The sequence below is a fragment of the Physeter macrocephalus genome, chromosome 9, assembly GCF_002837175.3.
Source record: "Physeter macrocephalus isolate SW-GA chromosome 9, ASM283717v5, whole genome shotgun sequence".
NCBI lineage: Eukaryota > Metazoa > Chordata > Mammalia > Artiodactyla > Physeteridae > Physeter > Physeter macrocephalus.
In genome coordinates, this window is record NC_041222.1 from 60644491 (window position 1) to 60663449 (window position 18959).

Consider the following 18959-nt stretch of genomic DNA (forward strand, 5'->3'; position numbering starts at 1 on the left):
TCCCTTCTGCCTTGCAGAGTTTCTGCTGAAAGATCAGTTGTTAACCTTATGGGAGTTCCCTTGTATGTTATTTGTTGCTTTTCCCTTGCTGCTTTCAATTTTTTTTCTTTGTATTTAATTTTTGATAATTTGATTAATATGTGTCTCAGCATGTTTCTCTTTGGGTTTATCCAGTGTGGTACACTCTGTGCTTCCTGGGCTTGATTATTTCCTTTCTCATGTTAGGGAAGTTTTTGATTATAATCTCTTCAAATATTTTCTCAGATCCTTTCTTTTTCTCTTCTTCCTCTGGGACCCCTATAATTCGAATGTTGGTGCATTTAACATTGTTCCAGAGGTCTCTGAGACTGTCTCAATTCTTTTCATTCTTTTTTCTTTATTCTGCTCCCTGGCAGTTATTTCCACCATTTTATCTTCTAGCTCACTTATCCGTTCTTCTGCCTCAGTTATTCTGTTATTGATTCCTTCTAGAGTATTTTTAATTTCAGTAATTGTGTTGTTCATCACTGTTTGCTCTTTACTTGTTCTAGATCCTTGTTAAATGTTTCTTGTATTTTCTCCATTCTATTTCTGAGATTTTGGATCATCTTTACTATCATTACTCTGAATTCTTTTTCAGATAGTTTGTCTATTTCATCTTCATTTATTTGGTCTTGTAGGTTTTTATCCTGCTCCTTCATCTGTAACATATTTTTTTGACGTTTCTTTTTTTTTTTTTTTTTTTTTAATGGGTGGTGCTGTATTCCTGTGTTACTGGTTGTTTGGCCTGAGACGTCCAGCACTGGAGTTTGCAGGCAGTTGGATAGAGCTGGGTCTTGGTGCTGAGATGAGGCCCTCTGGGAGGCCTCACTCCAATTGATATTCCTTGGGGTCTGTTAGTCCAGAAGTTTGGACTCAGAGCTCCCACCACAGGAGCTAGGGCCTGACCTCTGGCCTGGGAACCAAGATCCCACAAGCTTCATGGTTACAAAAAAAAAAAAAAAAAAAAAAAAGGAAGAAAGAAAAAAAGGAGAGCAGTACAATATCAAAGAATAAAAAATAAAATTAGAAAAATAAAGCTAATTGAAACAACTGCAACAAGGTAAAATAAAACCACAACAGAAAAAAGAAAAAAAAAAAAAAGGTCAGGGGGAGCAAGCCAAAAGGAGAGATCACTGGTCTCTGGGGGTTCCTCCCATCCCCTTAGGTGTACATGGTCCCCCACCGGTGCCTAGTAGGTGCCTTAGTTGTGGGGAGACACGAATTCCACATTCTTCTCATACACCATCTTGACTCTGTCACCTTATCTTTGATAAAGGAGACAAGAATATACAGTGGAGAAAAGACAGCCTCTTCAATAAGTGCTGCTGGGAAAACTGGACAGCTACATGTAAAAGAATGAAATTAGAACACTCCCTAACACCATTCACAAAAATAAACTCAAAATGGATTAAAGACCTACATGTAAGGCCAGACACTGTAAAACTCTTAGAGGAAAACATAGGCAGAACACTCTGTGACATAAATCACAGCAAGATCCTTTGAGACCCATCTCCTAGAGAAATGGAAATAAAAACAAAAATAAATGGGACCTAGTGAAACTTAGAAGCTTTTGCACAGCAAAGGAAACCATAAGCAAGACAAAAAGACAACCCTCAGAATGGGAGAAAATATTTGCAAATGAAGCAACTGACAAAGGATTAATCTCCAAAATTTACAAGCAGCTCATGCAGCTCAATATCAAAAAAACGAACAACCCAATCCAAAAATGGGCAGAAAACCTAAACAGACATTTCTCCAAAGAAGATATACAGATTGCCAACAAACACATGAAAGGATGCTCAACATCACTAATCATTAGAGAAATGCAAATCAAAACTGCAATGAGGTATCGCCTCACACCAGTCAGAATGGCCATCATCAAAAAATCTACAAACAATAAATGCTGGAAAGGGTGTGGAGAAAAGGGAACCCTCTTGCATTGTTGGTGGGAATGTAAATTGATACAGCCACTATGGAGAACAGTATGGAGGTTCCTTAAACTAAAAATAGAACTACCATACGACTCAGCAATCCCACTACTGGGCATATACCCTGAGAAAACCATAGTTCAAAAAGAGTCATGTACCACAGTGTTCATTGCAGCCCTATTTACAGTAGCTAGGACATGGAAGCAACCCAAGTGTTCACTGACAGATGAATGGTTAAAGGAGATGTGGCACATTTATCCAATGGAATATTACTCAGTTGAGTTATTTGAAGTTGAGTTATTTGAAGTGAGGTGGATGAACCTAGAGTCTGTCATACAGAGTAAAATAAGTCACAAAGAGAAAAACAAATACCATATGCTAACACATATATATGGAATCTCAAAACAAAAATTAGTTCTGATGAACCTAGGGGCAGGACAGGAATAAAGACACAGACGTAGAGAATGGACTTGAGGACATGAGGAGGGGGAAGTGTAAGCTGTGACGAAGTGAGAGAGTGGCATGGACATATATATACTACCAAATGTAAAATAGATAGCTAGTGGGAAGCAGCCGCATAGCACAGGGAGATCAGCTCAGTGCTTTGTGACCACCTACAGGGGTGGGATATGGAGGGTGGGAGGGAGATGCAAGAGGGAGGGGATATGGGGATATACGTATGCATATAGCTGATTCATTTTGTTATACAGCAGAAACTAACACAACACTGTAAAGCAATTATACTCCAATAAACATGTTAAAGAAAACAAACCAACGTGGTCCCACCAGGTACTAGCTGTGTGACTTGGCAAGGGGAGAGGGGAGTGGGGAGGGGGGCAAATGTTCGTGACCTGAGTGGAGAGATGAAATAATTAACACCAACATGCGAGAAACTACACTAGGCACCTTACATATGATTTCCCAGTTGATCTTCACCATCAGCCTAAGAAGAGAAGCAGTAATATCCCCATTTCATAGATGGTGAAACCCAGGCTCAAAGAGATCCGACAAAGGGCTCTCGTCAAGTTTACTAACATATGACTAGGAAGGTCTGTCCCACCCCCAAGCCTGCGCTCTTTCTCCTGTACCTTGATGCAAGGTGTTCAACCTCTCTGAGCCTCAGTTTTCTTACTGGTAAAATAGGAAAAACTTCTCCTACCTGACATGGCTCATCTTGAGGATTAAATACAATCATCCATGTAAATTCTAGCATACTTCCTGGCACATAGGTACTTAATAAATCCCAGCATTTTCCCCTCACCACCCACCTCCTAGGTTTAGGTGCAGCTAGGTGCCCTAACAGCAATGTGAAAGGGGCACCTGTGTGTGCATGCATGGACCCAGCAAAAGGAAAAGAAGAGGTACCCAAAAGTCCTTCTGTGGCCTAGATAGCTTTTCCACCCTGTTACAGAACTGACTTTTCTGCTCAGTAGCAAGGGACAGGCTTCACGTAGTGGCCTCTGAAAGACTGTGCACTGTGTCACTGGCAGCTCATCATATCCCCCAGCAGTGCAGCTGTGATAAGAACCAGATGATCCAAATTTCCTCAGCAAAGCCAGCAGCAAATACCTGGGAAGGCGCATGCCTCAGTATCCATCCACTCACCCTACTCTTTAAGAAAGTACATCAAAAAGCTAATGGACTTTTACAAGAGCCCAGTTACTGCTTAATGTCTGTAAGCTCTCAGGAGCAGAGCATCACAGCTCCTACCATGTACAGTTGGCGGCAGAACCCGGATTCCAAGTTCTTAAAGAAGCCAAGGATTAGGTAAGATTTATAGGGACCTGATGTAGGGAAGCTCAAAATGAAGTCTGCAGATTCGTTTCCAAAGCTTGGTACACAGATGGGATGTTCCTGTTTATACATTTCTCCACATTGCATGGGCACACCACAGGAAAAATGGTTCTCTCATCACTGGAGGAGTTGCTCCCCGCCACCTTTTTAATTTCGAGGTGTGTGACATCCATTTAGTACAGTCACATACACAGGTCCAGATGGCTTAAGCTAGATGCTGTCTGTCTGGGGGAAGAGGAAAACCTCCTTGCTGATTTTTAAAGAGTAAGAACCGCTCTTCCATTCACCCCATTACCCATTTTGCTACTTTTGAGGATCTGTTGATGTCTGAAAAACACTTTGCTTATAAGATAACTTCATTTGCTATAAGACTTCAATTCTACAAAAACCTGTCATCCATCCTCAGAACCTACTTTCGTTTTCATTTTGTTCTGTATAACTTGACCTCTTGTTACAACATTTGGAAAAAATATTTTCCAAATACTCTGTGTATGTATCTCCGAGTAGATATAACTCTGTCTTCTTATTGCTAATTTGTGCTTCGTCCTACAACATCTTTCCTAAGTCTTTGATAACCTGTTCAGGTTCCAGTGGAAGAGGGTTCTGGATAAAGGAGGTACATAGGAGGTCATTCTGAGGTTAAGTGTCTATTGGGCTGTGAGGTGCAGGGAAACTATTGCTTCATGTGATTACTATGTGTTAACTTCTTGTAGCTGTCACGCTTAAAGCTGTTCACCTGAGACCTGGTTGCTGCAATTGCCTCTGAAATTAACCAGAAAATGATCAGATGAAAAACACGTTTAGATAAGCAGTAATGGCGAGAAAATGACACAATTCTGAGGTTGATGGATTTAGAGAAACTCTTCTAATCTTCTTTGAATCTTCCTAGGAGGGATACAGTGATGTCGGCCACAGTCTATATTCCATGCAGCTGGCATGGACTGAGGCTTAGAGTCACTTAACTGACCAGGAGCAAGGGTGGATGGAAACCGAGAAGTTGATGGCTGAATTTTCTAACAAGAAACTGCAGTTGACCCGTAAACAACTCCGGTTTGAAGTGCGTGGCTCCACTTATATCAGATTTTTTCGATAGTAAAGACTGTAGCTCTACACGGCCTGTGGATTTGGAGGAACTGCGGGTAGAGAGGGCTGGCCATAAGTTACACTAGATTTTCAACTGAGTGGAGGTCAGCACCCTTCACCCCCAAGTGTTAAAGGGTCAACTGTAGTTGGTTTAGGAGTCATCGTCAGTGCTATATTCAAAGGTCATCATGTGGCACCAAAGATCTAGGAATAGCTAGACTTTTTCTAAATTGAATTACTCAAGGGAAGTATTTGATTTTCGTAGGATTATAGAACCAAGACTCTGGCCTTTCTCCTCTCAGTGTTCACTAGATTTCTGAAATGTCAGCTCAGAGGAGGTACCAGTTATCCATTCTAACCCAGCCAGTGACTATAGAAAAAAATAAGTGCTATACTAAGAAGGAAATTTATAACGGGCTTTCCCCTCAAGTTCAATATCAGATGCAGTTTTGACCTTTTCTGATCAATCTCCTATTGGTAGAACCTCGGCTTACATAGGGAATTTAATGGTTGCACTTTAGTTCTCTGTCAATCAGTAGCTAAAGACCATCGTCTCACCTGACACTGTTGCTGAAAATTCTAGCAGTGGTCAGGAATAACCTCTTGATCACTGTGTTTTTATAACATTCATGACCTTGTTTCTGAGACATTGACATTAAAATATTAGGTTTATGTGATGGAAATCAAATCGAGAAACATTGGTTGGGATGTAATGGGAAAGCTTAGAATTTTGGTTTCAGAAGCATTGCCTCTAGGCAACTCATTATCTATTCCTGTTTGCTTCTGCTTCAGTTTCTATTCCTAGATGCAATTCAAAGTTTACACTTTTTTAAAAATGCTACTGTGAAGTGGAATGCACATTTCACAATAAGAGAGTAATAAACATGAGTCCCACCTGGACTAAGCACAAAAGTTATTTATAATGAAGACCCTCCTAATAACTGTAATAAGCAAATGCTTCTACATCTTAAATGACCTGCAAGGCATTGCTGAAATGTCATTTCTGGTTATAGATGTAAAAATCTGACACAGTTAAAGAGGAGGAAAATTGCTTTCTCTAACATTAAACATGAATTCAGTTGAAATGAATTATGTTTATTCTGCTGGTTAAAAGAAAAGTTGGAGTTTGTTCCAGTTTAAGGAATAGGTCCATGACTTTCTTCTGGGCTAGCGTGCAATGTCCTTCAGAGACATGTGGGCACCTAATATGTCTAGTTGTGTGGAAACTTGTAACTGGTGATGAGGTAAGATGTTTAGTCAGTGAACCCTCACCTTAGAGCCATTTTAGTGCCTCTCCAGACAAGGCACTTGAAAAATATCAAGCAACTTTAGCACAGAGTTTGAAACAATTTGCTTCTCTAGAAAAACCAAATCTCATCCATACATTATTTCCTAAATATCTTATCCAGAGAGCTGCCAGAGAGAAACTGCTGCAGGATTTGGCCTTCTGGTGTTCTTACCTCACGTGGAAGTAGAGTTCGTATGTGGAATTTTTTTTTTCAGTTGTAGTAATTGGATAGTATCATAATTTGTAATCACTCATCTTGCTTAGTTTAATTACTTCATGTAGGCTAGCATTTGTGATGCTGGTTTTCATCTCAGTCAGATTGAATTTTAATAAAATAAGGGAAATTGCATTGTACAATGTATGTGTGTCACGGAAATAATTATTGCATCAGGCAAATACCTTCTCAACAGAACCATCTTCCAGTCACACAGAGCAAACAAAACAGGAGCCAGGAGGTGCACAATAAACTTTTTAAAAATCTGAGGAATGACTTTACTGGGTGAGCAAGAGACTCGGTATGTATATTTAAATGGCAAAGGGTCTTTCCTCCCTCACTAGTGTATTAAGCTTGGAAACAGAGTACCCCGTATTGCTGTGATTAGAGATTGGTTTTATTAACCCTAAAAACCAGGCTTTGGAGCTCAGTAAATACTTCCTTTAGAAAGGACAGGTTTGGGGGTAACCAATGTGTTTCTGTTTCCTATTCAATGCTGCATTTTATAGGAACCTCAAGCTCCTGGCAGGTCATATCACCAGGTCAGTGTCACGTGGCAGGAGACTGGAAGGTTCTGCTGTGGGAAAGTCAGGGTTTTAAGAAAGATGAACCTTACATAGTGCAGTGTTTCAACTAAGCTCAGCAGAAAAAAAGAAAAGCACTGCTACCCATGATGTTAGTAAGTAATATTAAATAATAATGTTAATAATAGCATCAAATGCTTACATAGTATTTATTATTTAGGCCCTATGAGCTTTTTAAAATGTGCATATGTATTTGTTTTTATTGTGGCATAGTATATATAACATAAAATATACTGTCTTACTCATTTTTAAGTGTACAGTTCAGTGGCAGTAAATACATTCACATTGTTATGCGGCCATCACCACCATCGATCTCCAGAATTATTTTCTTACCAAATTGAAATTCTGTATCCATTAAACAATAACTCCCCATTCCCCCCTCCCCCCAACCCCTAGCAACCACCATTCGACTTTCTGTCTTTATGAATTTGACTACTCTAGGTACCTCCTGTAAGTGAAATCATAAAATATTCATCCTTTTGTATCTAGCTTACTTCACTTAGCATAATGTCCTTGGTTTATCCATGTTGAGCATGTGTCAGAATTTCCTTCCTTTTTAAGGCTGAGTAATATTCCATTGTATGACTATAGCGTATTTTGTTTATACATTCATCCCCCCATGGACATTTGGATTATTTCTGCCTTATGTGCTTTTTATATATTAACTATTTTAATCCTCACAATGTCTCAGTGATGTAGATAGTTTTATTATCTCCATTCTATGAAAAGAAAAGTGAAGCACAAGAACATCACAGCTGGGAGGCTCTGGAGCCAATATTCCACTCCAGGCTGAGTATGTCTGTAGTCTCTACTTCTAACCACTATCTATCCTACTGCTTATTTCAAATGATTTAGGACTCTAAATATAGCATGCACCAGCTAGACAATCCTTGATATAATACTCTAAGGCCAGGTTTGTAGCTCCATTTATACAGGCTGTAAAAGTTCCAAGGAGTAGTCAATTTGACAAATGAGCCCCATAGCAACATATTTATAAAGAATCCCATTACTGCAAAATAAATAGTTTTCTAGGGGTGAAACAATGTGCGTTTCTTTTTCAGGAGCTCCTCCTAATTGGATGACATAGCCTTGAGTATAACTAGACAGGGCATAAGAAAGTCTTTAAGGGCTAACCATTTATAGAGCCTACTATATGCTGGTCATTTTACTTGCCTCATCTCAAGTTCTCACAATGCTTTCTAAGAGGTTACCCTCCTGTCGCCTCTGTATTCCATGCTCTTCCAGTATTATACACTGCCTATGCTCTCTCCTTAGAGAAAAAACTGAAGATGGACCATCATATTGCCTATCATGCACATTTTCTTTACAGTTTGCTTTTTCCAAATATAAATAGTTTTGAAATTTTAACATTTGTCGTGTATGTTATTGACATGAAGCGATACCACCTTTACTATATGGGTATCACTTGGTTTATTCAGTAAAGTAACTTGGCCACAGTTTACACTAGCTATTTGTAGAACTCTTGCCATGGGCTGAGTTGTATCCCCCCCAAATTCATATGTTGAAGCCCTCCTGCCCAATGTGATGTTATTTGAAGATGGAGCCTTTAGGAGATAATTAGGGTTAGATGAGGTGGTGAGGGTGGGGCCCTCATGATGAGATTAGTGCCCTTCTAACAAGAGACACCAGTGAGCTTGCTCTCCCTTTCTTACTCACATAAAGTGGAGGTCATGTGACCACATAGTGACAAAGAAGCCATCTGCAACCCAAAGGGAAAGTCTGCACTGGGAGCCAACCATGCTGGCATCCTGGTCTCGGACTTTGACTCCAGAACTGTGGAAAAATAAATTTTTATTGTTTAAAACACCCAGGCTGGTATTTTGTTATGGCAACATGAGCAGACTAATACAACTGTGAACGTACATATGTGACACATTCTCAATTTATAATAACATAATAATTATAGGTAATATTTATTTGTGATTTACTCTGAAACTAGTCCTAAGTTTAGTTTGCATGACTAGTCTTTCTACAGTGTGTGTGTGGTGGGGGGGGGCGGGTGTGCATGCACACAGGTGGATGTAGTGTCATGGTTATAATATTATCCCCATTTTATAGAAAGGGAAATTAAGTGTAAGGAGGTGGTAAGTTACTTGTACAAGGACATATAATTACTTAAAAAACAGAATCCATATCCAAACCCAGGCAGTTTCTAACTTCAGAACCTGTTCTATTAACTATTATTATTATTCTATTACGTAACTGGCACAAATTTTCTCTTTAACTCTTCTAAGAAATGTGAAGTACTACATGGAGACCTACACATAACAATTTTCCTTACAGTAAATGCAGATTTCACTAGGAAGTCTGTCAATAACAAGCAAATCTGTCTGTTTGGAGCCAATCCTTGCGTTACTGAGGTTACTTCATGCAATTATTCTCATTAACACATCTGAAAACTAGGAATGATGCTGCTTCATTAAAAAAAAAAGTCAGTTGTATAAAACGTTAAATTTTGGAAAGCAGTGCTGGTACGCACATGTCAATCTTCTCAGAGCAGAAACATCTCTGAGTGCAGCTTCTCTCCTCACAAAGCAACAAAAGAGTAAACTCATGAACCCTGGGCAAAACTGTGACTTCAGTGCAATCTATCTTACTCTGACCCAGATTCTTATTTCTGGCCACCTTTTTCTGTTCTCTCCCATAAATGCAGTCCCTTGCCCTTTTCAGTCACAACCCAGGGTCCCTGAACTCAAATATCCCTCTCCCTAAACATATGCACAGTATTAAATTGGAAAGAATCTGAGAATCTGAGCCCATCTTCATCCTCAGCAAGGCCAGCATGTACAGACACACAGACCACCCACGCTTTAGGATGCACATTTCCGCGTTCACTGAGGACTCATACTGACCATCCTCTCGTTCCTCACAGAGCTCCAGGACCGCACGCTCTGAGGAGGACCGGGATGGCCTGTGGGACGCCTGGGGCCCGTGGAGTGAGTGCTCACGCACCTGCGGTGGAGGGGCCTCCTACTCGCTGAGGCGCTGCCTCAGCAGCAAGTAAGTCCTGAACCCACAGCCTGGGGCTTTTGCAAGGCCCCGAGGGAGCAGGTTGGAGGCATACTTTTGGAGAAATGCAGAGCATTTTGTTGCACACAAATCCAGATGAAGGAATGAAAGGAAGGTCCAAAGAATTAAATATGACCATCTCCAGCTAAGTATTTAGATACCCTTATATGATAAGCAATATAGAATTTATCTCATTCACCAAGCAAATTTTCTCATCTGTTTTCATGTTAGAACTGGAAGGAAAATTTATTATTAGAAATGGATCTAGCATCTATAGCTCCATAATATATTATACTTTTGGTACCATCTTAATTATGGTGACAATAATAACAAAAATATTAACATTAATAGCATATTATGTTGGATTCCAATGTTACCAAGTAGTTTGCAAATAAAGGATATATCGATTTGGTTTCTTTAGATGTTATAATGGCCAGAAGTTCCCCAAGGTCATTCAGTTTCCTGAATGATGAGTTTTACATATTACGAGATTTGGAAGAATGAAACTGCAGTGGAAATTGGGGCATGAACACTGGGAGAGATGATGAAAGGGGAAGTAAGAGTGGCTAACAGTTCCTAAGCTGAAAGGAAAAGGCTGGAGGTGTTAGAATGGAAAGTCTTTACTTAGAAGAAGAATAATAATTCAAAACTGCTTCTTGAACTGTGTGGTCTATGACTAGATTTTTCTCCAAACTATAAAATACAAAGTACTATGGTAATATTTTTTAATGAAAGATTTTATTCGACAGTGAAAAGTGTTATATGTGGCAAGGAAGAGGTTTGATCAAAATTACTATATATTATAAATGAAACATGAAACAGAAGAAGGAAAGATTATGCATCTTCTGATTCTTCTAGACTTTTCATGAACAGCAGAAAGTGGTGAGATATAGTTTCAGGAAAATGTCAACTTAGTCTAATAAGAGTGAGAATTTCTTGAAATCAGGGTCCAGGTCTTACTTTTTTCCGTATCCCCCAGGTCTGCACAGGGTCTGAGAGATATTAAGAGCTCAATAGATGTTTCCTCACTGAATCCATTGATAACTAGATATCGTTTTGGTTTCAGAGAGGCCCCAGTGGAAATAACATACCCAGCGGGAAAATGGCCAAAAGGCATATCTTGAAAGATACCAGAGATCAGTCTGTTGGTTGAATCCACTAGCGAGTTTGTCTGTCTTCATTGGAGGCCAGCTTCATATCAAACCAGATCTGTGAACCAATAAGAAAGAATAGACCTTTCATCCTAATGATTCACCTGTTCTCTTAATCATGAATATCAAAAACTTCCTAAATCTGTACTACATGATGCTACATGGTGATAGCACTGTGGGGCATAAACACACATCAGTAAAGCCAAAAGGTACAAATTTGGAATGTTCCTATTATGTAGTTTGCCCAAGTAAGCATGCTTGAATATTCTGTAGGGATGAGCCAAAACATGTGTCTCACAAAACTGGTAAGAAATGTATGGGAACTTTCACATTGGCTCAGTGATGTGAATGTTACATTGTGAAAACCTTGTACTGAGTGAGAAACAACTTCAGGAATGAATTAAAACCACAAGTGAAAGTCTGTCATCTGGCAAATCATCAAATATTGATGTCCTGTGATATTCAAAACTACCATTTTTGTCACCTAGTAAATTAAGGCTCCAGTCGTTAGGATTTTATTAAGATACTATGGGAGGTATCAGTGTCATCTACTTGGGTCAGGGCTGTCATCTACTTATAATGAACTGAAAAAGTGGAATGTAAATTCTAAAATTATGAATGTATATATGTCCCTATTTGACTCTCAAATAATGAAAAAACACATTCAGTAAACTCATACTGGTGTGGATAGGAAGTAAAAAAGAATGGGGAGAGAAGTGGACCACCTATTCTTTAGGGATTTGAAGAAAGAGAAAAAAATCTTCAAACAGATGGCATTTCCAGATCTGGTAAGAACATAAAGAAATAATAAAAGAAGCGACTGCACGGCTGAATCAACCTATGTTGTTTTTCTCAAGAGAACCAGAATCAGTACAGTTCAGCATAAAGTCACTTCACAACACAAGCCCTGTTGAAGAATGGTGTCAAAATATATGTCGGGCGCAGATAAATAGTCCTGTCATAATTTTTTTTAAAGATGTACATTGGCCAAATTAAGTTACCTAGCCAAGTCCAAAGTCAATGTGCGAGAGCAAAAATGTTACAAGGAAAGCCATGCGATGTAGGGCAGGTGAAGAATTGGGACCATTTTGGCAATCTACGGTGGATGGTCTTCTGTGGCAATTCATTTCTAATGGGTAATGGACTTAATGAGTTTTCTCTCATCTCTCCATATTTAGGCATCCAAATTCAATTTAGTCACCTTATAACTCTTGGGAAAGGTCAGAGGTTATGAATGTATATGTCTTTAGAGGCCCAGCAGGTAACTAGAATGTGTGTTGTAATGTAATGGTCAGCATTCCAATTCAGCCCAAGTAACTCCCATCCACCTGCAGAGTTAACCTGCCAGGCCCATTTTCTAGCCCTGGTGATATGATCTCATAGGTCACATTTAGGTCTGATATCAGATAATAATTTTTCTATTCCCAATATGATAGAACTGTAATGGAAGCTAAAATAGTCAGATTTTATGGAATAGATGACAGTGGCTCAACTTCTGGAGTTAAGTATGTTCCCTGATGGATTGGGAGCTTAGAGGAGGCTTGGTTAATCCCCTGGGTATAGAACATCTTCTCTGAGTGATCTTTTGGTAAAAAAAAAAAATCAGTGGAGGCAAAGCACAGTGAAAATATAAGCAAGCATTAAATATAAAATCCTTCATTCTCAACTGGCAGTACTTAATGCTGGGAAAACAGCCCTGATCCAGGGAGATACTGAGCAGAATCCTTTCCTTGGCTTCTCCCCTGTCTTTTTTCTAGGCTCACAGAAAGTAAGCAGTGCTTGATTTTCCCAGTTTCTGATATTGCAGCATTGATTATTCCTTTTGCTGCAAATTTGATTTGAGCAATAAAGGAAGGCACTGTTTAAAATTTTTTCTACAACTTTTGCTACTTTCTGTAAGATCCCATTAGGTTTCATTGAGTAACTCTAATAATGCAATTGTTGCTAATCACCAAGTGGAATATAATGTCTGCTTTTATTTTTTTTTTAATTAAAAAACAGACTCTACCTACTTGTACTTTATGATGGTCCTTTGTTTTATGACACATGAATTAAACAATGTACCAACTACCTTGAGAAGCTGCTTCTTCTCTCTCCAGTTTTCCACCTCTCCCACTAAATACTCTGAAATCATATTTTTAGCAAATTCATTTGTCTGGTTGACCTCGTATGGAATGTTGTTTAGTGGAAATGATCCTTCTGCAACCTAAATGACTTAAGCATATTTTTAAAAAATTTGATACTAAAGATGTGTCTCTGAGAGCTCTAGGTTTGTCTTCAGCCAGGTCATTTAGCTTTTTGCCTGAAAGGAGTTCCAGATGCGTAAGGCACTTAAGAATAATGTGTCTAACATCACATGTACGCCTATATTAGGTCTGTGCCAAGATCAAGGTCAAAGGTGTAAACTGCAGCTCATTTACTCAGACATAAAAAGAAACGAAATTGACTTATTTGTAGTGAGGTGGATGGACCTAGAGTCTGTCATACAGAGTGAAGTAAGTCAGAAAGCGAAAAACAAATACCGTATGCTAACACATATATATGGAATCTAAAAAAACAGAAAATGGTTCGTCATGAAGAACCTAGGGGCAAGACGGGAATAAAGACGCAGACCTACTAGAGAATGGACTTGAGGATACGGGGAGGGGGAAGGATACAGGGAAGGGTAAGCTGGGACACAGTGAGAGAAGGGAGATGCAAGAGGGAGGGGATATGGGGATATATGTATATGTATAGCTGATTCACTTTGTTATAGAGCAGAAACTAACACACCATTGTAAAGCAATTATACTCCAATAAAGATGTTAAAAAAAAATAATGCTGCACTGAACATGGTGGTGCAGGTATCTTTTAGGAAAAAAAAAAGATAGCAGTGAGTGAGTCAGCTGGTACTCTTAAGTGTAGTGTCAGCCTTTGCACTGGTGGCTGAAGAAGATTTAAAGGTCTTTTATGACCTTTCTTTCACTTTCTGAAATGCCAAATTAATCTCCAGACTAATTAATACTATGGATTAATAAATTAATACAATAGGTATTTAATACATTAAGAGTACGAATATTTTGTTAAATCCCAACTGATTAAATGAAATACTTGTTGATTTCATAGATATCCAAATAACAGAAAAAAGAGGCATACCTATAAATGATGAAAACATTTTAAAAAGTTAATAAATTTTGAATTGAATTCTGGAGTTGAATAAAAATTTTTTGAGTTTGGGGCTTCCCTGGTGGCGCAGTGGTTGAGAGTCCGCCTGCTGATGCAGGGGACGCAGGTTCGTGACCTGGTCCGGGAGGATCCCACATGCCGCGGAGCAGCTGGGCCCGAGAGCCGGAACCTGTGCTCTGCATCGGGAGAGGCCACAACAGTGAGAGGCCCGCGTACTGCCAAAAAAAAAAAAAAAAAAATTTTTGAGTTGAACAAAATTATTAGATGAACAAGAGATAAAAATCATCACACTATAGAGGTGCCTAAAAGAATTAAGATTGTGGTATTATTCCAAAGGGATGTGGCTGCCAGAATGTTGTCAATATAAGTACAAAAAAATTAAAATAAATATGCCAAGGAAGATTATCTCACAGGAATGGGGAAGATCATTCAAACTTGTCATTTCATAATAATTGTGCTAAGGGAAAGTAAGCTAACTCCTCTGATTTTTTTTTAATTGCAAATACAATTTTTCTCCCATAATAATATTGATACTTACATGAATATAAGCTTTAGTTAGCAAATAATTTATACGCTGCATAACAATAAATACTGAAAGAAATATTTTAAGATTTGGTGTATAATAATAAATACAAAAAGGAAAATTTTATTGTTAAGATTTGGCTTCTTAAACAAATGTTTTTTCTTTTAAAGTCACCTCATCTCTGTCGTAACATCCAATTAAGGTTCACAAGACTTAAGAGGTTTTAGGACTTCCAGCACAAGTGAGCGCCAAAGCAAGATTTATCTGTTATTCTTCATCAAATGTTGTGTGTTATCAGCCTTGTTTTCCTTGGAAATGTTTGAGGTTTGTTTAACAGAAAGATATATAAGTTCAGAATGAGTCCGACTAGTCATGTCATTTATATGAGGTGATCTTTTCATTGTGTTAGAGGAGATTTCACATTTTGGGATATATGTTTAAGAGTTTGCAGTTGCCTTCCTTTAACTTTTTGGGTCAAAGCCTATTCTAAATGTATTACCAGGACTTCTAATATTCCAGGTCATATATCTTAGAGGGATGTTTTGTTCCAAGATCTGATGTTCTTTCAGGAGGAAAATACACTAAGGCCAATGACCGAATGTTTGGGGCCAATTTATGGCCTGGTTTGTCCCATAAACCTGTTTGTTGAAATAAAAGATGGTGGAAATGTGTTTAGTGTCCATAACCTTTACTAGCCATATTGGGAATCTGTAACTCTTGGCTGTCTTTTTCTGTGTATTTAAAAATTCCTTATTTGGTTTGTTCAATAGCTTTTCAGAAGTTTTTTATTTCTACTCAGTTTTCTTTTTTTTTAAACTACTTTATTGAGGTATCTTTGACATGTAAAAATAATATATATTTAAGGTGTACAACTTGATGTTTTGATAAATGTATACATTGTGAAAAGATCACCACAATCAAGCTAAGTAACATATCCGTCCCATCTCCATAGTTTGTGTGTGTGTGTGTGTGTGTGTGTGTGTGTGTAGAAGGTTTAAGATCTATGTTCTTAGCGAATTTCAAGTATGCAATACAGCATTGTTAACTGTCATTACCATGCTGTACTTTAGGTCTTCAGAACTCACTCATCTTGCATAACTGAAACATTGTCCCCTTTGACCAACATCTCCTCATTTCCCCCCCATCCTCTGCACCTGGAAACCACTATTCTGCTCTCTGCTTCTATGAGTTTTACTATTTTAGATCCCACATGTAAGCAAGATCATTCAGTATTTGTCTCTCTGTGTCTGGCTTATTTCACTCAACATGATGTCCTTCAGGTTCATCTATGCTGTCACAAATGGCAGGATTCCCATCTTTGTTAAGACTAAATAATACCCCATTGTATGTACATACCACATTTTCTTTATCCATTCATTCATCAAGGGACCTTTAAGTTGTTTTCATATCTTGGCTATATTATGAATGATGCTACAATGAACACAGGTGTATACCTATTCGAGATCCAGATTTCATTTCCTTTGGGTATATACCCAGTAGTGAAATTGCTGGGTCATATACTAGTTATTTTTAATTTTTGAGGAATCCCCATACTGCTTTTCATAATGCCTTTACCAATTTACATTTACATCACCAGTGCATAAGGCTTCCTTTTCTCTACATCCTCTCCCACTTATCTTTTTGATGACAACCATTCTAACAGATGTGAGTGATATCTCCTTGTGGTTTTGATTTGCATTTCCCTGATGGTAGTGATGGTGAACATCTTTTCATGTATCTTTTGGCCACTTGTATGTCTTTTTTTGAGAAACGTCTATCCAGGTCCTTCTGCCATTTTTAAAATTGGGTTATTTGGGATTTTTTTTTACTCTTGAGTTATATGAGTTTTTAAAAAATATATTTTGGATATTAACCCCTTGTCAGACATATGGTTTGCAAATATTTTCTTCCACTAGGTAGATTGGCTTTTCACTCTGTTGATTGTTTCCTTTGCTGTACAGAAGCTTTTTAGTTTGATGCAACTTCAGTTGTCAATTTTTGTCTTAGTTGCCTGTGCTTTTGCTGTCATGACCAAAGAATTGTTGCTAAGACCAGTGTCAAAGAGCTTTTTTCCTATGTTTTCTTCTAGTAGTTTTACAGTTTAAAGACTTATATTTAAGTCTTTCATCTATTTTGAGTTAATTTTTGGTACTTGGTGTGAGATAAGGGTACAGTTTAATTCTTCTGCATGTGGCTATCCAGTTTCCCTAATACAATTTATTGAAGAGACTATCTTTTCCCCATTGTGTGTTCTTGGCACCTTGTCAAAGATTAGTTGACTGTATAAGCACAGGTATATTTCCAGGCTCTTTATTCTGTTCCATTGGTCTATATGCCTGTTTCTGTCCCAGTAACGTAGTGTATTGATTACTATAACTTTGTAATATAGTTTGAAATCAGGAAATGTGATGCCTCCAGCTTTGTTTTTCTTGTTCAGGTTCTGAGTTTGAAAGTATTCCCTCTTCTGTTTTTTGGAAGAGTTTAAGAAAGATTGGCATTAATTATTTTTAAAATATTTGGTAGAATTCACCTGTGAAGCCATCTGGTCCTGGGCTTTTCTTTGTCAGGAGGTTTTAGATTACTGCTTCAATATTTTTGTTTGTTATTGGCCTGAACTAGAAAAAGGAGAACAAACTAAGATCACAGTTAGCAGAGGAAAGAAATGATAAGAACTAGGGCAAAAATAATTCAAATAGGGAATAGAAAAACAATCGAAAAGATCAACTAAACTGAGAGTTTGTTTTTTGAAAAGATGAAATTGACAAACCCTTAGCCAGACTGAGGGGGAAAAAAGGGAGAAGATGCAAAAAAATAAAATCAGAAATGAAAGAGGAGACATTACAATGGATGCTTCAGCAATTAAAAGGGTGATAGAGACAATTATGAACCATTATATGACAAAAAATAGGATAACCTAGAAAAAATGAATAAATTCTCAGAAACATCTTTAAGACTGAATCTCAGTTTTCATGCATTCATTTAATAAATATTTATTGAACACCTACTATGTATTAGGCAAATTTCTAGGTGTAACTAAGGATATAAAGCCCAAGGGACAAGAATTTGCTGTTGGGAATTTATCATATTATTAATATTATTAAGTTTCTACTGATTATATTGAGTTTCTACTGATTATAGTTGCAAGATATTCTAAGAACTAAGAGAATTTCTCCCAGTTCTGTAAATAGGTAATACATATGTAGCGCTGGTTCCTAACCTCGGCTGTACTTTAGAGTCACCTGGAAAGCTTTATAAAAAATACAAATATCTGGGCTCCACTGAAGACCAATTAAATTAGGATCTGTGGGGTTGGAGCCCTGCCATCAATAATTTTGTAAAAGCTCTCCAAATGACTTTAATATGTATCCAGTGTTAGAATTGCTGCCCTATTGGAGGGCATGATAGTGAAATGATGAGGTTTGTCTCCAGCTTTCAGAGAATTTAGAGGTTGGGGTTATGAAGAAAAGAAGATATTTTCTGATAAAGAGATTTCTTTATGTTTAACTTCCTCATTCAGGTTTTTATAGAATGACTTAATCTGCAGTGTGGGAGGAAAAGTCATGGACACCAGCATGTCAGGACATAAAAGTAGTGATTTCCTTTGTACTTCTGTGAGCCACAGCAATAACCTTTCTGTGTAGTTCTCCAGTTGTCTAGTATTACTCAAGATCAACCTTGCCCAAAGTGGTGAATAGACTTAGTGATTTCTGAAATTTTCTTCCATTCCATTATTAAGCTTATAGATATGAGCCTTTAAACCTCCAGGTTGTTAGTGACTAACGAAGTTAATTCCCAGTGACTGGGGTGGTTTATGCAAATTCTCTGAGATCAACTTCCCCTCAATTTCATTAAATTCCTTAACCATAGAGTTTAACTTTCTACCTTCAATTCAGCATCTATCATTATCCCTGTCCCCCTAAAAAAAGAAAGACTTCCTTGAATTCTATTTCGTCTGTTTGATCACAGTTTGTATCAATACAATAGAAGAGAGGAGTTTATCTAACTCTGTTTTGCTTAGTTTCAACCACTGGGGATGGGGGGTGCGGGATAAAGGGACGAAAGGGTGTGTGCCTGCGTGTGTGTTTGTGAGAGTGAGAGAGAGAGAGATTGAAATAAAAGAACACAAGATACTAAGAGAAAAAAAAAGAGAGATACCAGAATTACATACATTGGGGGAT

The 18959-nt window shown here is 38.0% G+C and overlaps 1 protein-coding gene across 1 annotated transcript in view; it reads left to right on the top strand.

The window, feature by feature from the left end:
• The window catches only part of ADAMTSL1 (ADAMTS like 1), a 475524-nt gene that overhangs the window by 25361 nt on the left and 431204 nt on the right, over positions 1 to 18959 (top strand). Inside the window, exon 2 of the mRNA XM_024126824.3 lies at positions 9806 to 9933. Within this exon, the coding sequence (XP_023982592.1) occupies positions 9806 to 9933 (128 nt within the window). The remainder of the gene's footprint in view (positions 1 to 9805; positions 9934 to 18959) is intronic.